At 42.0% G+C, this 27,785-nt stretch overlaps 1 protein-coding gene across 1 annotated transcript; it reads left to right on the plus strand.

Moving 5' to 3' along the window:
• Positions 1 to 27,496, plus strand: LOC311106795 (uncharacterized protein). Its single transcript, XM_084149177.1, has 48 exons — positions 1 to 38; positions 5,328 to 5,467; positions 5,585 to 5,654; positions 5,737 to 5,891; positions 5,974 to 6,037; positions 6,411 to 6,511; positions 6,704 to 6,770; positions 6,859 to 7,140; positions 7,706 to 7,908; positions 8,113 to 8,179; positions 8,279 to 8,367; positions 8,594 to 8,609; positions 11,042 to 11,181; positions 11,299 to 11,368; positions 11,451 to 11,605; positions 11,688 to 11,751; positions 12,125 to 12,225; positions 12,418 to 12,484; positions 12,573 to 12,854; positions 13,420 to 13,622; positions 13,827 to 13,893; positions 13,993 to 14,081; positions 14,308 to 14,323; positions 16,756 to 16,895; positions 17,013 to 17,082; positions 17,165 to 17,319; positions 17,402 to 17,465; positions 17,839 to 17,939; positions 18,132 to 18,198; positions 18,287 to 18,568; positions 19,134 to 19,336; positions 19,541 to 19,607; positions 19,707 to 19,795; positions 20,023 to 20,038; positions 22,479 to 22,618; positions 22,736 to 22,805; positions 22,888 to 23,042; positions 23,125 to 23,188; positions 23,562 to 23,662; positions 23,855 to 23,921; positions 24,010 to 24,291; positions 24,852 to 25,054; positions 25,259 to 25,325; positions 25,425 to 25,513; positions 25,741 to 25,756; positions 26,026 to 26,223; positions 26,309 to 26,511; positions 26,817 to 27,496. The coding sequence occupies exons 4-48, from the start codon at positions 5,859 to 5,861 to the stop codon at positions 26,853 to 26,855; spliced, it is 5,124 nt and encodes a 1,707-aa protein (XP_084005303.1). The 5' UTR covers positions 1 to 38; positions 5,328 to 5,467; positions 5,585 to 5,654; positions 5,737 to 5,858; the 3' UTR covers positions 26,856 to 27,496.
• The last annotated feature ends 289 nt before the right edge of the window (positions 27,497 to 27,785 follow it).

Raw genomic sequence — 27,785 nt, forward strand, 5'->3', positions numbered from 1 at the left:
AAACTGGCTGCCACCTGCAGATGCAGATGCACCCCAAGGTAAGCAAAATTACTATGCATGTGACACCTTCACAATCTTACCTTATTAAAGCAAAGAGGAAATTCAGCAACTCTTGGAGGACAGTGGAAGTTGATAAGTGTTTCTTTACTCTTTCAGCACATAGCCTTCATCAGAAATGTACAGATGGATTAATGGAGGATTTTATATCCTATTTAGAAATGTTTGGCCGATGTGGTGATACTAATGGTTTGTAGGCACTGGTGGTTTATTTACATAGTAGGTTATAATGACTAAAGTAGCAGGTTAGGAGAACTAACGTGGCAGCAGTGGCAGACTTAGCATTAGGCAGAAGAGGCAACTGCCTCAGGCCTCACATCATCAAGGGGCCTCATGAGCTGAGCATATTTTTTAAATATTTTCTTTAACAAACGTCAGATTTTACTTTTCGTAGCAGGTTAGGAGACCGTACACAGCAAGTTAGGTGAATTGAACATTAGGTTAAGGTTAGGAAAAGGGTTAGGGATAGCTAAAATAAAATCTATTCTAGCCATGAACGTGCTACCTGCCCGTGCATTGTTTCACACGATATGATTGCAAACGTGACTTTCATTGAAAGTAAGCTGCAGCAAAAACTCTGATGAGGCGCTTTCAGAAGAGCGGGGCAGAGAAAATAAAAATAAAGATGACATATACAGTGGGGGAAAAAAGTATTTAGTCAGCCACCAATTGTGCAAGTTCTCCCACTTAAAAAGATGAGAGAGGCCTGTAATTTTCATCATAGGTACACGTCAACTATGACAGACAAAATGAGAAAAAAAAATCCAGAAAATCACATTGTAGGATTTTTAATGAATTTATTTGCAAATTATGGTGGAAAATAAGTATTTGGTCGATAACAAAAGTTTCTCAATACTTTGTTATATACCCTTTGTTGGCAATGACACAGGTCAAACGTTTTCTGTAAGTCTTCACAAGGTTTTCACACACTGTTGCTGGTATTTTGGCCCATTCCTCCATGCAGATCTCCTCTAGAGCAGTGATGTTTTGGGGCTGTCGCTGGGCAACACGGACTTTCAACTCCCTCCAAAGATTTTCTATGGGGTTGAGATCTGGAGACTGGCTAGGCCACTCCAGGACCTTGAAATGCTTCTTACGAAGCCACTCCTTCGTTGCCCGGGCGGTGTGTTTGGGATCATTGTCATGCTGAAAGACCCAGCCACGTTTCATCTTCAATGCCCTTGCTGATGGAAGGAGGTTTTCACTCAAAATCTCACGATACATGGCCCCATTCATTCTTTCCTTTACACGGATCAGTCGTTCTGGTCCCTTTGCAGAAAAACAGCCCCAAAGCATGATGTTTCCACCCCCATGCTTCACAGTAGGTATGGTGTTCTTTGGATGCAACTCAGCATTCTTTGTCCTCCAAACACGACGAGGTGAGTTTTTACCAAAAAGTTATATTTTGGTTTCATCTGACCATATGACATTCTCCCAATCCTCTTCTGGATCATCCAAATGCACTCTAGCAAACTTCAGATGGGCCTGGACATGTACTGGCTTAAGCAGGGGGACACGTCTGGCACTGCAGGATTTGAGTCCCTGGCGGCATAGTGTGTTACTGATGGTAGGCTTTGTTACTTTGGTCCCAGCTCTCTGCAGGTCATTCACTAGGTCCCCCCGTGTGGTTCTGGGATTTTTGCTCACCGTTCTTGTGATCATTTTGACCCCACGGGGTGAGATCTTGCGTGGAGCCCCAGATCGAGGGAGATTATCAGTGGTCTTGTATGTCTTCCATTTCCTAATAATTGCTCCCACAGTTGATTTCTTCAAACCAAGCTGCTTACCTATTGCAGATGCAGTCTTCCCAGCCTGGTGCAGGTCTACAATTTTGTTTCTGGTGTCCTTTGACAGCTCTTTGGTCTTGGCCATAGTGGAGTTTGGAGTGTGACTGTTTGAGGTTGTGGACAGGTGTCTTTTATACTGATAACAAGTTCAAACAGGTGCCATTAATACAGGTAACGAGTGGAGGACAGAGGAGCCTCTTAAAGAAGAAGTTACAGGTCTGTGAGAGCCAGAAATCTTGCTTGTTTGTAGGTGACCAAATACTTATTTTCTACCATAATTTGCAAATAAATTCATTAAAAATCCTACAATGTGATTTTCTGGATTTTCTTTCCTCAATTTGTCATAGTTGACGTGTACCTATGATGAAAATTACAGGCCTCTCTCATCTTTTTAAGTGGGAGAATTGCACAATTGGTGGCTGACTAAATACTTTTTTCCCCCACTATATTAAACAATTTAGTTGAAAGAAAGGTGCCTCTGATAATACTGCTATCACCGTCAAGGCAGAGGACACGATGGGACGAGCCCAGAGACAGGGTAATTCCACGGTAAAAAATTATATAAATTCAGAGCTTTCATATATGTTTGAGATATAGGACACTTCTAAACATACTTACTTATCATTACATTTTTGACTGATCTGTTTGTCCATGTATGAATCTTTTATTCAATGCGTTTCTAAGGGATAATAGCAGTAAGGCCAAATTCAATGTTTCATCAAATAATTGTTCATGATGAGTTCAGATTTGTTGTGGCCCCCACCCCCATCAAAGTTGCCCAACGCTGCTCTAGGTGGATGCAATACGCATTTCTTTAGTAAAAAGACAGATGCTGCTGATAACACTGCCGTTGTTGTCGAGGCAGAGGATATGTATTTGTAGCCTATGTATCTGATGCTGTCTGGTCAAAAAGATTATGGCATGTCATACTCTTTTTGGTCAGACCGCATCAGATACATGGGCTACATATAGTAAGACAGAGGGGCGCTGTTTCGCTCGCTCGGATGCTTTTTTCAGTGATAATTTCAGCACTTGCGAATTGAAGGAAAGTTGGCGGTGCTGGAATTATTTTGGATGAACGTGCGAAAGTAACCTACTTTTTGAAGTGATTTTTTTGACAATCCAATGAAAACATAATGACTGGTTTTGTTCATGGCACAATAAAAGGTAATACATTTTTACAGTTAAATTATGTCTTTACTATAAATCCCATAAAAATTGCATGGGGCCTCCAAATCACTAAGCCCGCACCTGCATAGCAGGTTAGGATAATTCATCTAGCAGATGTCATAACACCATGTTTTGTTTTGTATTCCCATTGCGATTGGTCACTGAACCCGGTGTTATGTACTGATGGTTTGTAGAGACTGATAGTTGGTATCGTTGTGGCTACCAGTACAGCTCCATCTAGTTGTCGTGTCAGGGATAACAGTTGTTGACAACTAACGTTTTAGCGAAGCCTAATGGCCGATTTATACCCTACAGAGACTGACACTACGGAGCGTATCGCAGTATTGTAAATGTCGTTTTTCGTCACAAAAGGGGCGGCTCCTTGTAATGCACTCCGACAATCGATGAGCTCTGAGCCACATATAAATTGTAACGTGCGGTATCATCCCTTCCATAGAGGTGGGGGAGTATTGTGTAGGTAATGAAGCTTGCTTGCTTGGTTCCTTGATCTGATCTATATGCTATGCATCCATGTAGCCTATTTTGCATTGATAAGCAAACATAATCTCAGTGACTGTTTAAACAAGCATTAGGTACTGCAGTGCATCTCCTCATGGACTGCACCAGATTTGCCAGTTCTTGCTGTGAGATGTTACCCCACTCTTCCACCAAGGCACCTGCAAGTTCCCTGACATATCTGTGGGGAATGGCCCTAGCCCTCACCCTCCGATCCAACAGGTCCCAGACGTGCTCAATGCGATTGAGATCCGGGTTCTTCACTGGCCATGGCAGAACACTGACATTCCTGTCTTGCAGGAAATCACGCACAGAACGAGCAGTATGGCTGGTGGCATTGTCATGTCAAGATGAGCCTGCAGGAAAGGTACCACATGAAGGAGGAGGATGTCTTCCCTGTAACGCACAGCGTTGAGATTGCCTGGAATGACAACAAGCTCAGTCTGATGATGCTGTGACACACCGCCCCAGACCATGACGGACCCTCCACCTCCAAATCGATCCTGCTCCAGAGTACAGGCCTCTGTGTAACGCTCATTCCTTCGACAATAAACCCGAATCCGATCATCACCCCTGGTGAGACAAAACCGCGACTCATCAGTGAAGAGCCCTTTTTGCCAGTCCTGTCTGGTCCAGCGACGGTGGGTTTGTGCCCATAGGCAACGTTGTTGCCGGTGATGTCTGGTGAGGACCTGCCTTACAACAGGCCTACGAGCCCTCAGTCCAGCCTCTCTCAGCCTATTGCGGACAGTCTGAGCACTGATGGAGGGATTGTGCGTTCCTGGTGTAACTCGGGCAGTTGTTGTTGCCATCCTGTACCAGTCCCACAGGTGTGATGTTCGGATGTACCGATCCTTTGCAGGTGTTGTTACACGTGGTCTGCCACTGCGAGGACAATCAGCTGTCCGTCCTGTCTCCCTGTAGCGCTGTCTTAGGCGTCTCACAGTACAAACATTGCAATTTATTGCCCTGGCCACATCTGCAGTCCTCATGCCTCCTTGCAGCATGCCTAAGGCACGTTCACGCAGATGAGCAGGGACCCTGGGCATCTTTCTTTTGGTGTTTTTCAGAGTCATTGAAAGGCCTCTTTAGTGTCCTAAGTTTTCATAACTGTGACCTTAATTGCCTACCGCCTGTAAGCCGTTAGTGTCTTAAAGACCGTTCCACAGGTGCATGTTCATTAATTGTTTATGGTTAATTGAACAAGCATGGGAAACAGTGTTTAAACCCTTTACAATGAAGATCTGTGAAGTTATTTTGATTTTTATGAATTATCTTTGAAAGACAGGGTCCTGAAAAAGGGATGTTTCTTTTTTTGCTAAGTTTAGATCAACGGAGTGGAGCTTATAGTAACCTTAACCCTTTTCCTAACCTTAACCTCATTCTCCTACCTACTACATTAATGATCCTAACCTGCCACGTTAGTTCTCCTAACCTGCCACATTAATTCTACTAACCTGCTACTTTAGTTCTCCTAACCGGCTATGTAAGCAAACCATCAGTGCTGACAATCCATCAGTATCACCACACCAGCCATCTTGTTATGTATAAAAGGCCCCTCCATTATTCTGTCTGTAAATTTAAAACCCTTGTGGCAGAGGGCTAAATGCATTGGTTTTGCCTTTTAACAATAAAGAAGCACCTTTATTAATTTTCACCGTCCTCCAAGAGTTACTGATTTTCCTAATTACTTCAGTTTGCTCCTCAATTCATGTGCCTTGGTTTGAGTTTGAGGTAGCAGCAGTGTTCCCTTCATATTGCCTTATTATGAAGTATTGGGATATTTGTTTTTGTTAGATGCTATCATCAACAAGGCCGAAGATCCAAGCCAACCTAATGCAAATGTAGACCCTGAAATTCAGGACAGTGCAAGAGAAGACAGAAATGAACTTCCCCCAGGGGCCAAGGATGTTGAACTTCAAAGCAAAACAGAAGAGGTAGGAATAAGTGCAACAGATTACATACTATGGCCTTGTTCTATGAGATGTTCTTAATGTCAAACCTACTGTGAATTTGTCTTTGAATTACCAAAAATATCAACCTCTCTTTTTCAGGCAAAAAGGTGTAGTACTACTCCAGAACCAACCAACCGGCCCTCTCCAGCTCCTGCTAAAGCATCTGAAGGTAAGCATTATGAGTAGTGACGCGTAATCAAACTGCCATCTGATCATGCACTGATGGAGACATGGGGATATTTGTTTGTTAGATGCTGTCATCAAGGAGGCCAGAGACTCAACATGTGAAGATCCAAACCAGCTTCATGCAGATGTAGACACTGGAGTTCAAGATAGTACAAGAGAAGACAAAAACAAACGTCCTCCAGTCCCCATGGATGTAAAACTTCAAAGCAAAACTACAGAGGTAGATTTCAACTATACTGAATGAAAACACATCAATGTTCTCTAAAGAATGTTATGAACCAGTAAATCACCTTTTTTTCTAGATGAGTAAGCCCACTATTCCAGAAGAGACTAGTCAGCCCTCCCCAGCTGCTGCAACACCTGAAGGTATAGTCACCATCTGCAGGGGTATTCAACTCTTAACCTACGAGGTCCGGAGCCTGTTGGTTTTCTGTTCTACCTGATAATTAATTGCATCCACCTTGTGTCCCAGGACTAAATCGGTCCCTGATTAGAGGGGAACAATGAAAAAACACAGTGGAACTGGCTTCGAGGTCCAGAGTTGAGTTTGAGGGATCTAGAGGATACATTTTCACACTTTATTTAGGCTCTGCATTGTCATTAAAGCTACAACCCGTAAGATTTCCTGCTGTTCAATGGTCACTTCAATTAATGATACATTCCAGATTATGTATTGTAACTTGTTCACTTGCAAACCAAGTGGTACACAGACTCCGGATTACTAATTATTCTTTTTTAGATGCTACTAATGACGACACCGGATTTCACAACCTTACAAGAGCAGATGGAAACCATCCCCCAGGCCCCAAGAATGTTGAACATGAAAGCAAAACTAAAGAGGTAGGTTACAGGCTACAGCTAATGATTAACATTTTCTAAGAGGTGCTGTAGATGTCGGCTATTGGAGTTATATCATTAACAGATTTTCCATAGGTGATAAAGTCTTTGACAATGTGCCTTCACATTGGACTTTTACATAGGAAAACGTGTAGAATATTCTGGACCAATAAAGTCTCAACCTTTCCTTCCTAGAAAAATAAGACTAGTGCTCCAGAGATGAACAACCAGCCTCTCCCAGCTGCAGCACAAACACCTGCAGGTATCTAAAGGGATTAATTTTGACACTTTATTTAGGCTATGCATTGTCATCCAATCCCTGCTAAATGCTGCGTTTCCTTGTTGGTTAGATACTACTAACAAGGACACTGGAGTTTACGACGCCACAACAAGCGGAAACAAACATCCCCCAGGCCACAAGAATGCTAAAAATATGTTGAGGATGGAGAAATTCTTCACTTTTTTGGCTGGGAATACTCTGGGGTCTCATGTGGAATTCAATCATCGTCTCACCACACAAAGAGGTCTGACTGAGGTGATGTCACAAGAGCAGAGTGATGTCATCTTGTCTTTCTGTCCCATCATCTCTCATGCTGGGACTGATATTGAAGCAGCACTGCAGCAGATTCCAGGTAATTCAGTCAGGATGTCATTTAGATTCAATGCACACACAAATCTGATGCAATTACAATCTTCCTTATATCTTCCGCAGTTATAACAATAACAAAGTGGTCCCCCCACCAAAAAGCTGAAGGAATGGGGCTGGAGAAATGTAACCAGTCTCAAATTCATAGACCGAGCTAGGGACGCAAGAACTGACCATCCATGATATATGATTATAGCTTTAACCATGTTTACAGGCTATACAGTGATTGTTTACTTGTACATTGTTTACAAACATTGGAGTAAAACAAGCGTATATTTTGTGTTCTGATGGAGTATGACAGTTCATCTACGGTATTTATAAGTTACTGTATATTCTTCAAGAATCAATGGGTATATATAATTAATTTGTAAGTCCAAAAGGGGATGTAGCAACTACACATTGCCCCTATAAGTTCAGCACTATATTTTCATCGAAATGATATTCCTCTGCAACAGTAATTTATGCTTGTCACACTATATTTAGCAATTGTCACTGTACTGTACTAATCCAGTTCTATCGTTGATGTTGACATTTTGTTTCTCTTTTGACAGATGGTAAACCTGTCATTCTGGTAGTGCTGCATCACACCTTCGATCCAGACTACACTGTACCTGACAGTAGCAGACTAGTGACCAGAGGTGATGTAATACTCACAGTGGACTGTCTCTTCCATGAGAGCAAAGGACTACTGGAGTGTCCACGCAATGAAGAAGCAATTAGAAAGATTCTGGACAGGCCAGAAATACAGCCAAAGGTAGTTCATCCTTATTCTTGTCAGTAAACAACTTACTATTAAATACAATACACATGCATCAGCAGAGATTTCACACCAAAAATATTTTATTAGGGAATGTGCAATTGTCTTTAATAATAGTAGTAATTTAAAACTAGTATTTGAATATATTATTATTTATTGGTCATTGTTTTGGATCAATGAGTAACAACCTCTCCTTTCTAGACAAGTAAGCCTGCTGCTCCAGAGAAGACCAGACAGATCCCGCCCGCTGCTTCACATCCACCTGAAGGTACAGTCAGCATATGGGGATTCATTTTGACACTTTGTTTAGGCAATGCATTGTCATTCAGTCCTCACTCACTGCTGGTTTTTGCTATTGTTTTTTTAGATGCTGTTAACGATGCTAACATCAACACTGGAGTTGACAAACGCCCTCCAGGTCCCAAGAACTCTGCGATTACAAGCCAACCTAAACAGGTTGGCATAAAGGCTCCATCTATGACTGTTTTCTTCTAGGCATTATGTTGATGTTTAATAACTAATAGAGTTACCTCATAACTCATAGACATTATGATGAATGAAACATAACAGTCTGCTTATCGCAATTATGTTGGACTTTGAAATGAATATTTTCCCCCCAACAATTAACACAGTATTTTCTATTATCTTTTAAAAGGGAACTAAACTTTCCTTTCTGTTGCAGCAGGACTATCCAAAAAGTAAGTACTGATATAAATGTAACATTAATATAATATGTTGCACAATAAATAGGTGCCCTAGGGCCTTTTGAAACGGTTACCTACTGTCAAGCAGGGTGTTCCCTTCAAGATAATCAATATCCATGAAACCATGTTAAAAGTGGTTATCATGGAGTAGACTGAGGGTTCATCCACTGAAGTGAATACTTGTGGGTTGATCAGAGTGATCGGGGCTTAAAGATCTGACAAACCTTTCTAGTTTACCTCAGACATTTCCTGTATCTCTATACAGGTCACTGAACCCGGTGTTATATACTGATGGTTTGTCGAGACTGATAGTTGGTATGGTTGTGGCTACCAGTACAGCTCCATCTAGTTGTCGTGTCGGGGATAACAGTTGTTGACAACTAACGTTTTAGCGAAGCCTAAAGGCCGATTTATACCCTACAGAGACTGACACTACGGAGTGTATCGCAGTATTGTAAATGTCGTTTTTTGTCACAAAAGGGGCGGCTCCTTGTAATGCACTCCGACAATCGATGCGCTCTGAGCCACATATAAATTGTAACGTGCGGTATCATCCCTTCCATAGCGGTGGGGGAGTGTTTTGTAGGTAATGAAGCTTGCTTGCTTGGTTCCTTGATCTGATCTATATGCTATGCATCAATGTAGCCTATTTTGCATTGATAAGCAAACATAATCTCAGTGACTGTTTAAACAAGCATTAGGTACTGCAGTGCATCTCCTCATGGACTGCACCAGATTTGCCAGTTCTTGCTGTGAGATGTTACCCCACTCTTCCACCAAGGCACCTGCAAGTTCCCTGACATATCTGTGGGGAATGGCCCTAGCCCTCACCCTCCGATCCAACAGGTCCCAGACGTGCTCAATGCGATTGAGATCCGGGTTCTTCACTGGCCATGGCAGAACACTGACATTCCTGTCTTGCAGGAAATCACGCACAGAACGAGCAGTATGGCTGGTGGCATTGTCATGCTGGAGGGTCATGTCAAGATGAGCCTGCAGGAAAGGTACCACATGAAGGAGGAGGATGTCTTCCCTGTAACGCACAGCGTTGAGATTGCCTGGAATGACAACAAGCTCAGTCTGATGATGCTGTGACACACCGCCCCAGACCATGACGGACCCTCCACCTCCAAATCGATCCTGCTCCAGAGTACAGGCCTCTGTGTAACGCTCATTCCTTCGACAATAAACCCGAATCCGATCATCACCCCTGGTGAGACAAAACCGCGACTCATCAGTGAAGAGCTCTTTTTGCCAGTCCTGTCTGGTCCAGCGACGGTGGGTTTGTGCCCATAGGCAACGTTGTTGCCGGTGATGTCTGGTGAGGACCTGCCTTACAACAGGCCTACGAGCCCTCAGTCCAGCCTCTCTCAGCCTATTGCGGACAGTCTGAGCACTGATGGAGGGATTGTGCGTTCCTGGTGTAACTCGGGCAGTTGTTGTTGCCATCCTGTACCAGTCCCGCAGGTGTGATGTTCGGATGTACCGATCCTGTGCAGGTGTTGTTACACGTGGTCTGCCACTGCGAGGACAATCAGCTGTCCGTCCTGTCTCCCTGTAGCGCTGTCTTAGGCGTCTCACAGTACAAACATTGCAATTTATTGCCCTGGCCCCATCTGCAGTCCTCATGCCTCCTTGCAGCATGCCTAAGGCACGTTCACGCAGATGAGCAGGGACCCTGGGCATCTTTCTTTTGGTGTTTTTCAGAGTCATTAGAAAGGCCTCAAAAGTGTCCTAAGTTTTCATAACTGTGACCTTAATTGCCTACCGCCTGTAAGCCGTTAGTGTCTTAACGACCGTTCCACAGGTGCATGTTCATTAATTGTTTATGGTTAATTGAACAAGCATGGGAAACAGTGTTTAAACCCTTTACAATGAAGATCTGTGAAGTTATTTTGATTTATCTTTGAAAGACAGGGTCCTGAAAAAGGGATGTTTCTTTTTTTGCTGAGTTTAGATCAACGGAGTGGAGCTTATAGTAACCTTAACCCTTTTCCTAACCTTAAACTCATTCTCCTACCTGCTACATTAATGATCCTAACCTGCCACGTTAGTTCTCCTAACCTGCCACATTAATTCTACTAACCTGCTACTTTAGTTCTCCTAACCGGCTATGTAAGCAAACCATCAGTGCTGACAATCCATCAGTATCACCACACCAGCCATCTTGTTATGTATAAAAGGCCCCTCCATTATTCTGTCTGTAAATTTAAAACCCTTGTGGCAGAGGGCTAAATGCATTGGTTTTGCCTTTTAACAATAAAGAAGCACCTTTATTAATTTTCACCGTCCTCCAAGAGTTACTGATTTTCCTAATTACTTCAGTTTGCTCCTCAATTCATGTGCCTTGGTTTGAGTTTGAGGTAGCAGCAGTGTTCCCTTCATATTGCCTTATTATGAAGTATTGGGATATTTGTTTTTGTTAGATGCTATCATCAACAAGGCCGAAGATCCAAGCCAACCTAATGCAAATGTAGACCCTGAAATTCAGGACAGTGCAAGAGAAGACAGAAATGAACTTCCCCCAGGGGCCAAGGATGTTGAACTTCAAAGCAAAACAGAAGAGGTAGGAATAAGTGCAACAGATTACATACTATGGCCTTGTTCTATGAGATGTTCTTAATGTCAAACCTACTGTGAATTTGTCTTTGAATTACCAAAAATATCAACCTCTCTTTTTCAGGCAAAAAGGTGTAGTACTACTCCAGAACCAACCAACCGGCCCTCTCCAGCTCCTGCTAAAGCATCTGAAGGTAAGCATTATGAGTAGTGACGCGTAATCAAACTGCCATCTGATCATGCACTGATGGAGACATGGGGATATTTGTTTGTTAGATGCTGTCATCAAGGAGGCCAGAGACTCAACATGTGAAGATCCAAACCAGCTTCATGCAGATGTAGACACTGGAGTTCAAGATAGTACAAGAGAAGACAAAAACAAACGTCCTCCAGTCCCCATGGATGTAAAACTTCAAAGCAAAACTACAGAGGTAGATTTCAACTATACTGAATGAAAACACATCAATGTTCTCTAAAGAATGTTATGAACCAGTAAATCACCTTTTTTTCTAGATGAGTAAGCCCACTATTCCAGAAGAGACTAGTCAGCCCTCCCCAGCTGCTGCAACACCTGAAGGTATAGTCACCATCTGCAGGGGTATTCAACTCTTAACCTACGAGGTCCGGAGCCTGTTGGTTTTCTGTTCTACCTGATAATTAATTGCATCCACCTTGTGTCCCAGGACTAAATCGGTCCCTGATTAGAGGGGAACAATGAAAAAACACAGTGGAACTGGCTTCGAGGTCCAGAGTTGAGTTTGAGGGATCTAGAGGATACATTTTCACACTTTATTTAGGCTCTGCATTGTCATTAAAGCTACAACCCGTAAGATTTCCTGCTGTTCAATGGTCACTTCAATTAATGATACATTCCAGATTATGTATTGTAACTTGTTCACTTGCATACCAAGTGGTACACAGACTCCGGATTACTAATTATTCTTTTTTAGATGCTACTAATGACGACACCGGATTTCACAACCTTACAAGAGCAGATGGAAACCATCCCTCAGGCCCCAAGAATGTTGAACATGAAAGCAAAACTAAAGAGGTAGGTTACAGGCTACAGCTAATGATTAACATTTTCTAAGAGGTGCTGTAGATGTCGGCTATTGGAGTTATATCATTAACAGATTTTCCATAGGTGATAAAGTCTTTGACAATGTGCCTTCACATTGGACTTTTACATAGGAAAACGTGTAGAATATTCTGGACCAATAAAGTCTCAACCTTTCCTTCCTAGAAAAATAAGACTAGTGCTCCAGAGATGAACAACCAGCCTCTCCCAGCTGCAGCACAAACACCTGCAGGTATCTAAAGGGATTAATTTTGACACTTTATTTAGGCTATGCATTGTCATCCAATCCCTGCTAAATGCTGCGTTTCCTTGTTGGTTAGATACTACTAACAAGGACACTGGAGTTTACGACTCCACAACAAGCAGAAACAAACATCCCCCAGGCCCCAAGAATGCTAAAAATATGTTGAGGATGGAGAAATTCTTCACTTTTTTGGCTGGGAATACTCTGGGGTCTCATGTGGAATTCAATCATCGTCTCACCACACAAAGAGGTCTGACTGAGGTGATGTCACAAGAGCAGAGTGATGTCATCTTGTCTTTCTGTCCCATCATCTCTCATGCTGGGACTGATATTGAAGCAGCACTGCAGCAGATTCCAGGTAATTCAGTCAGGATGTCATTTAGATTCAATGCACACACAAATCTGATGCAATTACAATCTTCCTTATATCTTCCGCAGTTATAACAATAACAAAGTGGTCCCCCCACCAAAAAGCTGAAGGAATGGGGCTGGAGAAATGTAACCAGTCTCAAATTCATAGACCGAGCTAGGGACGCAAGAACTGACCATCCATGATATATGATTATAGCTTTAACCATGTTTACAGGCTATACAGTGATTGTTTACTTGTACATTGTTTACAAACATTGGAGTAAAACAAGCGTATATTTTGTGTTCTGATGGAGTATGACAGTTCATCTACGGTATTTATAAGTTACTGTATATTCTTCAAGAATCAATGGGTATATATAATTAATTTGTAAGTCCAAAAGGGGATGTAGCAACTACACATTGCCCCTATAAGTTCAGCACTATATTTTCATCGAAATGATATTCCTCTGCAACAGTAATTTATGCTTGTCACACTATATTTAGCAATTGTCACTGTACTGTACTAATCCAGTTCTATCGTTGATGTTGACATTTTGTTTCTCTTTTGACAGATGGTAAACCTGTCATTCTGGTAGTGCTGCATCACACCTTCAACTCAGACTACACTGTACCTGACAGTAGCAGACTAGTGACCAGAGGTGATGTAATACTCACAGTGGACTGTCTCTTCCATGAGAGCAAAGGACTACTGGAGTGTCCACGCAATGAAGAAGCAATTAGAAAGATTCTGGACAGGCCAGAAATACAGCCAAAGGTAGTTCATCCTTATTCTTGTCAGTAAACAACTTACTATTAAATACAATACACATGCATCAGCAGAGATTTCACACCAAAAATATTTTATTAGGGAATGTGCAATTGTCTTTAATAATAGTAGTAATTTAAAACTAGTATTTGAATATATTATTATTTATTGGTCATTGTTTTGGATCAATGAGTAACAACCTCTCCTTTCTAGACAAGTAAGCCTGCTGCTCCAGAGAAGACCAGACAGATCCCGCCCGCTGCTTCACATCCACCTGAAGGTACAGTCAGCATATGGGGATTCATTTTGACACTTTGTTTAGGCAATGCATTGTCATTCAGTCCTCACTCACTGCTGGTTTTTGCTATTGTTTTTTTAGATGCTGTTAACGATGCTAACATCAACACTGGAGTTGACAAACGCCCTCCAGGTCCCAAGAACTCTGCGATTACAAGCCAACCTAAACAGGTTGGCATAAAGGCTCCATCTATGACTGTTTTCTTCTAGGCATTATGTTGATGTTTAATAACTAATAGAGTTACCTCATAACTCATAGACATTATGATGAATGAAACATAACAGTCTGCTTATCGCAATTATGTTGGACTTTGAAATGAATATTTTCCCCCCAACAATTAACACAGTATTTTCTATTATCTTTTAAAAGGGAACTAAACTTTCCTTTCTGTTGCAGCAGGACTATCCAAAAAGTAAGTACTGATATAAATGTAACATTAATATAATATGTTGCACAATAAATAGGTGCCCTAGGGCCTTTTGAAACGGTTACCTACTGTCAAGCAGGGTGTTCCCTTCAAGATAATCAATATCCATGAAACCATGTTAAAAGTGGTTATCATGGAGTAGACTGAGGGTTCATCCACTGAAGTGAATACTTGTGGGTTGATCAGAGTGATCGGGGCTTAAAGATCTGACAAACCTTTCTAGTTTACCTCAGACATTTCCTGTATCTCTATACAGGTCACTGAACCCGGTGTTATATACTGATGGTTTGTCGAGACTGATAGTTGGTATGGTTGTGGCTACCAGTACAGCTCCATCTAGTTGTCGTGTCGGGGATAACAGTTGTTGACAACTAACGTTTTAGCGAAGCCTAAAGGCCGATTTATACCCTACAGAGACTGACACTACGGAGCGTATCGCAGTATTGTAAATGTCGTTTTTTGTCACAAAAGGGGCGGCTCCTTGTAATGCACTCCGACAATCGATGCGCTCTGAGCCACATATAAATTGTAACGTGCGGTATCATCCCTTCCATAGCGGTGGGGGAGTGTTGTGTAGGTAATGAAGCTTGCTTGCTTGGTTCCTTGATCTGATCTATATGCTATGCATCAATGTAGCCTATTTTGCATTGATAAGCAAACATAATCTCAGTGACTGTTTAAACAAGCATTAGGTACTGCAGTGCATCTCCTCATGGACTGCACCAGATTTGCCAGTTCTTGCTGTGAGATGTTACCCCACTCTTCCACCAAGGCACCTGCAAGTTCCCTGACATATCTGTGGGGAATGGCCCTAGCCCTCACCCTCCGATCCAACAGGTCCCAGACGTGCTCAATGCGATTGAGATCCGGGTTCTTCACTGGCCATGGCAGAACACTGACATTCCTGTCTTGCAGGAAATCACGCACAGAACGAGCAGTATGGCTGGTGGCATTGTCATGCTGGAGGGTCATGTCAAGATGAGCCTGCAGGAAAGGTACCACATGAAGGAGGAGGATGTCTTCCCTGTAACGCACAGCGTTGAGATTGCCTGGAATGACAACAAGCTCAGTCTGATGATGCTGTGACACACCGCCCCAGACCATGACGGACCCTCCACCTCCAAATCGATCCTGCTCCAGAGTACAGGCCTCTGTGTAACGCTCATTCCTTCGACAATAAACCCGAATCCGATCATCACCCCTGGTGAGACAAAACCGCGACTCATCAGTGAAGAGCTCTTTTTGCCAGTCCTGTCTGGTCCAGCGACGGTGGGTTTGTGCCCATAGGCAACGTTGTTGCCGGTGATGTCTGGTGAGGACCTGCCTTACAACAGGCCTACGAGCCCTCAGTCCAGCCTCTCTCAGCCTATTGCGGACAGTCTGAGCACTGATGGAGGGATTGTGCGTTCCTGGTGTAACTCGGGCAGTTGTTGTTGCCATCCTGTACCAGTCCCGCAGGTGTGATGTTCGGATGTACCGATCCTGTGCAGGTGTTGTTACACGTGGTCTGCCACTGCGAGGACAATCAGCTGTCCGTCCTGTCTCCCTGTAGCGCTGTCTTAGGCGTCTCACAGTACAAACATTGCAATTTATTGCCCTGGCCACATCTGCAGTCCTCATGCCTCCTTGCAGCATGCCTAAGGCACGTTCACGCAGATGAGCAGGGACCCTGGGCATCTTTCTTTTGGTGTTTTTCAGAGTCATTAGAAAGGCCTCAAAAGTGTCCTAAGTTTTCATAACTGTGACCTTAATTGCCTACCGCCTGTAAGCCGTTAGTGTCTTAACGACCGTTCCACAGGTGCATGTTCATTAATTGTTTATGGTTAATTGAACAAGCATGGGAAACAGTGTTTAAACCCTTTACAATGAAGATCTGTGAAGTTATTTTGATTTATCTTTGAAAGACAGGGTCCTGAAAAAGGGATGTTTCTTTTTTTGCTGAGTTTAGATCAACGGAGTGGAGCTTATAGTAACCTTAACCCTTTTCCTAACCTTAAACTCATTCTTCTACCTGCTACATTAATGATCCTAACCTGCCACGTTAGTTCTCCTAACCTGCCACATTAATTCTACTAACCTGCTACTTTAGTTCTCCTAACCGGCTATGTAAGCAAACCATCAGTGCTGACAATCCATCAGTATCACCACACCAGCCATCTTGTTATGTATAAAAGGCCCCTCCATTATTCTGTCTGTAAATTTAAAACCCTTGTGGCAGAGGGCTAAATGCATTGGTTTTGCCTTTTAACAATAAAGAAGCACCTTTATTAATTTTCACCGTCCTCCAAGAGTTACTGATTTTCCTAATTACTTCAGTTTGCTCCTCAATTCATGTGCCTTGGTTTGAGTTTGAGGTAGCAGCAGTGTTCCCTTCATATTGCCTTATTATGAAGTATTGGGATATTTGTTTTTGTTAGATGCTATCATCAACAAGGCCGAAGATCCAAGCCAACCTAATGCAAATGTAGACCCTGAAATTCAGGACAGTGCAAGAGAAGACAGAAATGAACTTCCCCCAGGGGCCAAGGATGTTGAACTTCAAAGCAAAACAGAAGAGGTAGGAATAAGTGCAACAGATTACATACTATGGCCTTGTTCTATGAGATGTTCTTAATGTCAAACCTACTGTGAATTTGTCTTTGAATTACCAAAAATATCAACCTCTCTTTTTCAGGCAAAAAGGTGTAGTACTACTCCAGAACCAACCAACCAGCCGTCTCCAGCTCCTGCTAAAGCATCTGAAGGTAAGCATTATGAGTAGTGACGCGTAATCAAACTGCCATCTGATCATGCACTGATGGAGACATGGGGATATTTGTTTGTTAGATGCTGTCATCAAGGAGGCCAGAGACTCAACATGTGAAGATCCAAACCAGCTTCATGCAGATGTAGACACTGGAGTTCAAGATAGTACAAGAGAAGACAAAAACAAACGTCCTCCAGTCCCCATGGATGTAAAACTTCAAAGCAAAACTACAGAGGTAGATTTCAACTATACTGAATGAAAACACATCAATGTTCTCTAAAGAATGTTATGAACCAGTAAATCACCTTTTTTTCTAGACGAGTAAGCCCACTATTCCAGAAGAGACTAGTCAGCCCTCCCCAGCTGCTGCAACACCTGAAGGTATAGTCACCATCTGCAGGGGTATTCAACTCTTAACCTACGAGGTCCGGAGCCTGTTGGTTTTCTGTTCTACCTGATAATTAATTGCATCCACCTGGTGTCCCAGGACTAAATCGGTCCCTGATTAGAGGGGAACAATGAAAAAACGCAGTGGAACTGGCTTCGAGGTCCAGAGTTGAGTTTGAGGGATCTAGAGGATACATTTTCACACTTTATTTAGGCTCTGCATTGTCATTAAAGCTACAACCCGTAAGATTTCCTGCTGTTCAATGGTCACTTCAATTAATGACACATTCCAGATTATGTATTGTAACTTGTTCACTTGCAAACCAAGTGGTACACAGACTCCGGATTACTAATTATTCTTTTTTAGATGCTACTAATGACGACACCGGATTTCACAACCTTACAAGAGCAGATGGAAACCATCCCCCAGGCCCCAAGAATGTTGAACATGAAAGCAAAACTAAAGAGGTAGGTTACAGGCTACAGCTAATGATTAACATTTTCTAAGAGGTGCTGTAGATGTCGGCTATTGGAGTTATATCATTAACAGATTTTCCATAGGTGATAAAGTCTTTGACAATGTGCCTTCACATTGGACTTTTACATAGGAAAACGTGTAGAATATTCTGGACCAATAAAGTCTCAACCTTTCCTTCCTAGAAAAATAAGACTAGTGCTCCAGAGATGAACAACCAGCCTCTCCCAGCTGCAGCACAAACACCTGCAGGTATCTAAAGGGATTAATTTTGACACTTTATTTAGGCTATGCATTGTCATCCAATCCCTGATAAATGCTGCGTTTCCTTGTTGGTTAGATACTACTGACAAGGACACTGGAGTTTACGACTCCACAACAAGCAGAAACAAACATCCCCCAGGCCCCAAGAATGCTGAAAATATGTTGAGGATGGAGAAATTCTTCACTGTTGTGGCTGGGAATACTCTGGGGTCTCATGTGGAATTCAATCATCGTCTCACCACACAAAGAGGTCTGACTGAGGTGATGTCACAAGAGCAGAGTGATGTCATCTTGTCTTTCTGTCCCATCATCTCTCATGCTGGGACTGATATTGAAGCAGCACTGCAGCAGATTCCAGGTAATTCAGTCAGGATGTCATTTAGATTCAATGCACACACAAATCTGATGCAATTACAATCTTCCTTATATCTTCCGCAGTTATAACAATAACAAAGTGGTCCCCCCACCAAAAAGCTGAAGGAATGGGGCTGGAGAAATGTAACCAGTCTCAAATTCATAGACCGAGCTAGGGACGCAAGAACTGACCATCCATGATATATGATTATAGCTTTAACCATGTTTACAGGCTATACAGTGATTGTTTACTTGTACATTGTTTACAAACATTGGAGTAAAACAAGCGTATATTTTGTGTTCTGATGGAGTATGACAGTTCATCTACGGTATTTATAAGTTACTGTATATTCTTCAAGAATCAATGGGTATATATAATTAATTTGTAAGTCCAAAAGGGGATGTAGCAACTACACATTGCCCCTATAAGTTCAGCACTATATTTTCATCGAAATGATATTCCTCTGCAACAGTAATTTATGCTTGTCACACTATATTTAGCAATTGTCACTGTACTGTACTAATCCAGTTCTATCGTTGATGTTGACATTTTGTTTCTCTTTCGACAGCTGGTAAACCTGTCATTCTGGTAGTGCTGCATTACTCCTTCGATCCAGACTACACTGTACCTGACAGTAGCAGACTAGTGACCAGAGGTGATGTAATACTCACAGTGGACTATCTGTTCCATGAGAGCAAAGGACTACTGGAGTGTCCACGCAATGAAGAAGCAATTAGAAAGATTCTGGACAGGCCAGAAATACAGCCAAAGGTAGTTCATCCTTATTCTTGTCAGTAAACAACTTACTATTAAATACAATACACATGCATCAGCAGAGATTTCACACCAAAAATATTTTATTAGGGAATGTGCAATTGTCTTTAATAATAGTAGTAATTTAAAACTAGTATTTGAATAAATTATTATTTATTGGTCATTGTTTTGGATCAATGAGTAACAACCTCTCCTTTCTAGACAATTAAGCCTGCTGCTCCAGAGAAGACCAGACAGATCCCGCCCGCTGCTTCACATCCACCTGAAGGTACAGTCAGCATATGGGGATTCATTTTGACACTTTGTTTAGGCAATGCATTGTCATTCAGTCCTCACTCACTGCTGGTTTTTGCTATTGTTTTTTTAGATGCTGTTAACGATGCTAACATCAACACTGGAGTTGACAAACGCCCTCCAGGTCCCAAGAACTCTGCGATTACAAGCCAACCTAAACAGGTTGGCATAAAGGCTCCATCTATGACTGTTTTCTTCTAGGCATTATGTTGATGTTTAATAACTAATAGAGTTACCTCATAACTCATAGACATTATGATGAATGAAACATAACAGTCTGCTTATCGCAATTATGTTGGACTTTTGAAATGAATATTTTCCCCCCAACAATTAACACAGTATTTTCTATTATCTTTTAAAAGGGAACTAAACTTTCCTTTCTGTTGCAGCAGGACTATCCAAAAAGTAAGTACTGATATAAATGTAACATTAATATAATATGTTGCACAATAAATAGGTGCCCTAGGGCCTTTTGAAATGGTTACCTACTGTCAAGCAGGGTGTTCCCTTCAAGATAATCAATATCCATGAAACCATGTTAAAAGTGGTTATCATGGAGTAGACTGAGGGTTCATCCACTGAAGTGAATACTTGTGGGTTGATCAGAGTGATCGGGGCTTAAAGATCTGACAAACCTTTCTAGTTTACCTCAGACATTTCCTGTATCTCTATACAGGTCACTGAACCCGGTGTTATATACTGATGGTTTGTCGAGACTGATAGTTGGTATGGTTGTGGCTACCAGTACAGCTCCATCTAGTTGTCGTGTCGGGGATAACAGTTGTTGACAACTAACGTTTTAGCGAAGCCTAAAGGCCGATTTATACCCTACAGAGACTGACACTACGGAGCGTATCGCAGTATTGTAAATGTCGTTTTTCGTCACAAAAGGGGCGGCTCCTTGTAATGCACTCCGACAATCGATGCGCTCTGAGCCACATATAAATTGTAACGTGCGGTATCATCCCTTCCATAGCGGTGGGGGAGTGTTGTGTAGGTAATGAAGCTTGCTTGCTTGGTTCCTTGATCTGATCTATATGCTATGCATCAATGTAGCCTATTTTGCATTGATAAGCAAACATAATCTCAGTGACTGTTTAAACAAGCATTAGGTACTGCAGTGCATCTCCTCATGGACTGCACCAGATTTGCCAGTTCTTGCTGTGAGATGTTACCCCACTCTTCCACCAAGGCACCTGCAAGTTCCCTGACATATCTGTGGGGAATGGCCCTAGCCCTCACCCTCCGATCCAACAGGTCCCAGACGTGCTCAATGCGATTGAGATCCGGGTTCTTCACTGGCCATGGCAGAACACTGACATTCCTGTCTTGCAGGAAATCACGCACAGAACGAGCAGTATGGCTGGTGGCATTGTCATGCTGGAGGGTCATGTCAAGATGAGCCTGCAGGAAAGGTACCACATGAAGGAGGAGGATGTCTTCCCTGTAACGCACAGCGTTGAGATTGCCTGGAATGACAACAAGCTCAGTCTGATGATGCTGTGACACACCGCCCCAGACCATGACGGACCCTCCACCTCCAAATCGATCCTGCTCCAGAGTACAGGCCTCTGTGTAACGCTCATTCCTTCGACAATAAACCCGAATCCGATCATCACCCCTGGTGAGACAAAACCGCGACTCATCAGTGAAGAGCCCTTTTTGCCAGTCCTGTCTGGTCCAGCGACGGTGGGTTTGTGCCCATAGGCAACGTTGTTGCCGGTGATGTCTGGTGAGGACCTGCCTTACAACAGGCCTACGAGCCCTCAGTCCAGCCTCTCTCAGCCTATTGCGGACAGTCTGAGCACTGATGGAGGGATTGTGCGTTCCTGGTGTAACTCGGGCAGTTGTTGTTGCCATCCTGTACCAGTCCCGCAGGTGTGATGTTCGGATGTACCGATCCTGTGCAGGTGTTGTTACACGTGGTCTGCCACTGCGAGGACAATCAGCTGTCCGTCCTGTCTCCCTGTAGCGCTGTCTTAGGCGTCTCACAGTACAAACATTGCAATTTATTGCCCTGGCCACATCTGCAGTCCTCATGCCTCCTTGCAGCATGCCTAAGGCACGTTCACGCAGATGAGCAGGGACCCTGGGCATCTTTCTTTTGGTGTTTTTCAGAGTCATTGAAAGGCCTCTTTAGTGTCCTAAGTTTTCATAACTGTGACCTTAATTGCCTACCGCCTGTAAGCCGTTAGTGTCTTAACGACCGTTCCACAGGTGCATGTTCATTAATTGTTTATGGTTAATTGAACAAGCATGGGAAACAGTGTTTAAACCCTTTACAATGAAGATCTGTGAAGTTATTTTGATTTTTATGAATTATCTTTGAAAGACAGGGTCCTGAAAAAGGGATGTTTCTTTTTTTGCTGAGTTTAGATCAACGGAGTGGAGCTTATAGTAACCTTAACCCTTTTCCTAACCTTAACCTCATTCTCCTACCTGCTACATTAATGATCCTAACCTGCCACGTTAGTTCTCCTAACCTGCCACATTAATTCTACTAACCTGTTACTTTAGTTCTCCTAACCGGCTATGTAAGCAAACCATCAGTGCTGACAATCCATCAGTATCACCACACCAGCCATCTTGTTATGTATAAAAGGCCCCTCCATTATTCTGTCTGTAAATTTAAAACCCTTGTGGCAGAGGGCTAAATGCATTGGTTTTGCCTTTTAACAATAAAGAAGCACCTTTATTAATTTTCACCGTCCTCCAAGAGTTACTGATTTTCCTAATTACTTCAGTTTGCTCCTCAATTCATGTGCCTTGGTTTGAGTGTGAGGTAGCAGCAGTGTTCCCTTCATATTGCCTTATTATGAAGTATTGGGATATTTGTTTTTGTTAGATGCTATCATCAACAAGGCCGAAGATCCAAGCCAACCTAATGCAAATGTAGACCCTGAAATTCAGGACAGTGCAAGAGAAGACAGAAATGAACTTCCCCCAGGGGCCAAGGATGTTGAACTTCAAAGCAAAACAGAAGAGGTAGGAATAAGTGCAACAGATTACATACTATGGCCTTGTTCTATGAGATGTTCTTAATGTCAAACCTACTGTGAATTTGTCTTTGAATTACCAAAAATATCAACCTCTCTTTTTCAGGCAAAAAGGTGTAGTACTACTCCAGAACCAACCAACCAGCCCTCTCCAGCTCCTGCTAAAGCATCTGAAGGTAAGCATTATGAGTAGTGACGCGTAATCAAACTGCCATCTGATCATGCACTGATGGAGACATGGGGATATTTGTTTGTTAGATGCTGTCATCAAGGAGGCCAGAGACTCAACATGTGAAGATCCAAACCAGCTTCATGCAGATGTAGACACTGGAGTTCAAGATAGTACAAGAGAAGACAAAAACAAACGTCCTCCAGTCCCCATGGATGTAAAACTTCAAAGCAAAACTACAGAGGTAGATTTCAACTATACTGAATGAAAACACATCAATGTTCTCTAAAGAATGTTATGAACCAGTAAATCACCTTTTTTTCTAGACGAGTAAGCCCACTATTCCAGAAGAGACTAGTCAGCCCTCCCCAGCTGCTGCAACACCTGAAGGTATAGTCACCATCTGCAGGGGTATTCAACTCTTAACCTACGAGGTCCGGAGCCTGTTGGTTTTCTGTTCTACCTGATAATTAATTGCATCCACCTGGTGTCCCAGGACTAAATCGGTCCCTGATTAGAGGGGAACAATGAAAAAACGCAGTGGAACTGGCTTCGAGGTCCAGAGTTGAGTTTGAGGGATCTAGAGGATACATTTTCACACTTTATTTAGGCTCTGCATTGTCATTAAAGCTACAACCCGTAAGATTTCCTGCTGTTCAATGGTCACTTCAATTAATGATACATTCCAGATTATGTATTGTAACTTGTTCACTTGCAAACCAAGTGGTACACAGACTCCGGATTACTAATTATTCTTTTTTAGATGCTACTAATGACGACACCGGATTTCACAACCTTACAAGAGCAGATGGAAACCATCCCCCAGGCCCCAAGAATGTTGAACATGAAAGCAAAACTAAAGAGGTAGGTTACAGGCTACAGCTAATGATTAACATTTTCTAAGAGGTGCTGTAGATGTCGGCTATTGGAGTTATATCATTAACAGATATACCATAGGTGATAAAGTCTTTGACAATGTGCCTTCACATTGGACTTTTACATAGGAAAACGTGTAGAATATTCTGGACCAATAAAGTCTCAACCTTTCCTTCCTAGAAAAATAAGACTAGTGCTCCAGAGATGAACAACCAGCCTCTCCCAGCTGCAGCACAAACACCTGCAGGTATCTAAAGGGATTAATTTTGACACTTTATTTAGGCTATGCATTGTCATCCAATCCCTGCTAAATGCTGCGTTTCCTTGTTGGTTAGATACTACTAACAAGGACACTGGAGTTTACGACGCCACAACAAGCCGAAACAAACATCCCCCAGGCCCCAAGAATGCTGAAAATATGTTGAGGATGGAGAAATTCTTCACTTTTGTGGCTGGGAATACTCTGAGGTCTCATGTGGAATTCAATCATCGTCTCACCACACAAAGAGGTCTGACTGAGGTGATGTCACAAGAGCAGAGTGATGTCATCTTGTCTTTCTGTCCCATCATCTCTCGTGCTGGGACTGATATTGAAGCAGCACTGCAGCAGATTCCAGGTAATTCAGTCAGGATGTCATTTATATTCAATGCACACACAAATCTGATGCAATTACAATCTTCCTTATATCTTCCGCAGTTTTAACAATAACAAAGTGGTCCCCCCACCAAAAAGCTGAAGGAATGGGGCTGGAGAAATGTAACCAGTCTCAAATTCATAGATCGAGCTAGGGACGCAAGAACTGACCATCCATGATATACAATTATAGCTTTAACCATGTTTACAGGCTATACAGTGATTGTTTACTTGTACATTGTTTACAAACATTGGAGTAAAACAAGCGTATATTTTGTGTTCTGATGGAGTATGACAGTTCATCTACGGTATTTATAAGTTACTGTATATTCTTCAAGAATCAATGGGTATATATAATTAATTTGTAAGACCAAAAGGGGATGTAGCAACTACACATTGCCCCTATAAGTTCAGCACTATATTTTCATCGAAATGATATTCCTCTGCAACAGTAATTTATGCTTGTCACACTATATTTAGCCATTGTCACTGTACTAATCCAGTTCTATCGTTGATGTTGACATTTTGTTTCTCTCTCGACAGCTGGTAAACCTGTCATTCTGGTAGTGCTGCATCACACCTTCAACTCAGACTACACTGTACCTGACAGTAGCAGACTAGTGACCAGAGGTGATGTAATACTCACAGTGGACTGTCTCTTCCATGAGAGCAAAGGACTACTGAACTGTCCACGCAATGAAGAAGCAATTAGAAAGATTCTGGACAGGCCAGAAATACGGCCAAAGGTAGTTCATCCTTATTCTTGTCAGTAAACAACTTACTATTAAGTACAATACACATGCATCAGCAGAGATTTCACACCAAAAATATTTTATTAGGGAATGTGCAATTGTCTATAATAATAGTAGTAATTTAAAACTAGTATTTGAATAAATTATTATTTATTGGTCATTGTTTTGGATCAATGAGTAACAACCTCTCCTTTCTAGACAAGTAAGCCTGCTGCTCCAGAGAAGACCAGACAGATCCCGCCCGCTGCTTCACATCCACCTGAAGGTACAGTCAGCATATGGGGATTCATTTTGACACTTTGTTTAGGCTATGCATTGTCATTCAGTCCTCACTCACTGCTGGTTTTTGCTATTGTTTTTTTAGATGCTGTTAACGATGCTAACATCAACACTGGAGTTGACAAACGCCCTCCAGGTCCCAAGAACTCTGCAATTACAAGCCAACCTAAACAGGTTGGCATAAAGGCTCCATCTATGACTGTTTTCTTCTAGGCATTATGTTGATGTTTAATAACTAATAGAGTTACCTCATAACTCATAGACATTATGATGAATGAAACATAACAGTCTGCTTATCGCAATTATGTTGGACTTTTGAAATGAATATTTTCCCCCCAACAATTAACACAGTATTTTCTATTATCTTTTAAATGGGAACTAAACTTTCCTTTCTGTTGCAGCAGGACTATCCAAAAAGTAAGTACTGATATAAATGTAACATTAATATAATATGTTGCACAATAAATAGGTGTCCTAGGGCCTTTTGAAACGGTTATCTACTGTCAAGCAGGGTGTTCCCTTCAAGGTAATCAATATCCATGAAACCATGTTAAAAGTGGTTATCATGGAGTAGACTGAGGGTTCATCCACTGAAGTGAATACTTGTGGGTTGATCAGAGTGATCGGGGCTTAAAGATCTGACAAACCTTTCTAGTTTACCTCAGACATTTCCTGTATCTCTATAGGGTCGAGGATGGACAAAATCTTCACTGTTGTGACTGGGAATACTCTGGGGTCTCATGAGAAATTATTTGATCATCTCACTGCCAATAGACACTTAACGAAAGTGATGTCACTAGAGGAGAGTGATGTCATCTTGGCTTTCTGTTCCATTGTCTCTCGGTTTGGGACTGATATTGAAGCAGCACTGAAGCAGATTCCAGGTAATCAATATCCATGAAGAACATTTTCAAAACATTAATGTATGTTTTACGTGATTATTGTTATTTTTATCCCCTCTCTCGACAGCTGGTAAACCTGTCATTCTGGTAGTGCTGCATCACACCTTCGATCCAGACTACACTGTACCTGACAGTAGCAGACTAGTGACCAGAGGTGATGTAATACTCACAGTGGACTGTCTGTTCCATGAGAGCAAAGGACTACTGGAGTGTCCACGCAATGAAGCAGCAGTCAAATACATTTTGAAGAAGCTTGACATACATCCTGAGGTATTGTATCATTTAATCATTATTTTAAATGTTTTAATTCAGTACTGTATCACCCTGTAGATTTTTCTCAGACTAAAAATGAAGCACAAGTCAATAGGGCTCATGAGAGGCAAACTGTACAGCCAATGGTAGTTTGCTTTACCTTTGTTATATTCTACATTCACTCTACACTTGTATGTTTATTAGTAATATGAACATGATATTTTTTATGTTATAAACTAGAAATCAAATATTTTGCTTGCTCTAAAATGATATCTAATTCTTTCCAAAGGAAGTTGACATGCAGTATGTTAATCTCTTCTCAGGAGACAAGCTGTTCTGACATTATCTGCTGTGGTTTTTGACCCTCCATTGTATGTCCTACAGACGACCAGAAGACTCCCCTTATAAGATAAAGAAGTGTGTAAACAGTATTGCATAAATACTGCTATTGCATAAATACTGATATTGATTCTGATACTTTCCATGTTTCACTGAGCACCATACACAATGTGTGGTCCTTTTTTAATGCATCCAATGACTATAACTGAAATCAATTGCAGAAAGTACATTTTCTGATGATTATTACATTTTGTGATTTATTGTTTTCATTATTAGGGGAAATGGACACATGAACCTCAATCATCTGAAATTAGGCCACTATAACATGTAGTGGTATATGCTCTTTCCAAGCCGTGTACCTGTATATTTACTTTGTGTAGGCCTAGGCTACAACATCAAACATAAACCAAAAATGTGTGCTTAAACAAACATGATATAGGAGTCTGATTCTAAGATCAATGATACTTAGTACAATCAATAGATTGATAATGACTGAGATGGTTATACCTGTGATAAAACAATCCAATAATTCAATATTACAAACTGGGTAGTTTGGTTCCTGGATGTTGATTGGCTGAAAGCTGTGGTATATGAGATTTTTGCCGCGTTCACGTGCTGGTCGGAACTCGGAAATGTCCGACTTGCTAACTGGTTGAATGCTGCACATGTATAACTACAACCAGTTAGCAAGTCGGAAATGTCAAAGTTTCTTAGTTCCGACTAGCATGTGAACGCGGCATATAAACCGGGTAGTCTGGGTCCTGGATAATGATTGGTTGAAAGCTGTGGTATGTCAGACAATATACCAAGTGTATGAGTTGTTTACTGTTCTAATTATGTTGGTAACCAGTTTATAATAGCAATAAGGCACCTTGGGGGTTTGTGGTAAATGGCCAATATACCACGGCTAAGGACTGTATCTTTGCTCTGTGCCTAAAAACAGCCCTCATGCT

The sequence above is a fragment of the Coregonus lavaretus genome (assembly GCF_964263955.1).
Source record: "Coregonus lavaretus genome assembly, chromosome: 31".
NCBI lineage: Eukaryota > Metazoa > Chordata > Actinopteri > Salmoniformes > Salmonidae > Coregonus > Coregonus lavaretus.

What these genes read in the sequence shown, in the direction of transcription:
- LOC311106795 (XM_084149177.1), top strand. Translation starts at nt 5,859, where the DNA reads ATGGATGTAAAACTTCAAAGCAAAACTACAGAG. An exon ending in TCCTGCTAAAGCATCTGAAG is followed by an intron (nt 11,369 to 11,450) that starts GTAAGCATTATG and finishes TTTGTTTGTTAG; the next exon opens with ATGCTGTCATCAAGGAGGCC. An exon ending in AGCTGCTGCAACACCTGAAG is followed by an intron (nt 11,752 to 12,124) that starts GTATAGTCACCA and finishes ATTCTTTTTTAG; the next exon opens with ATGCTACTAATGACGACACC.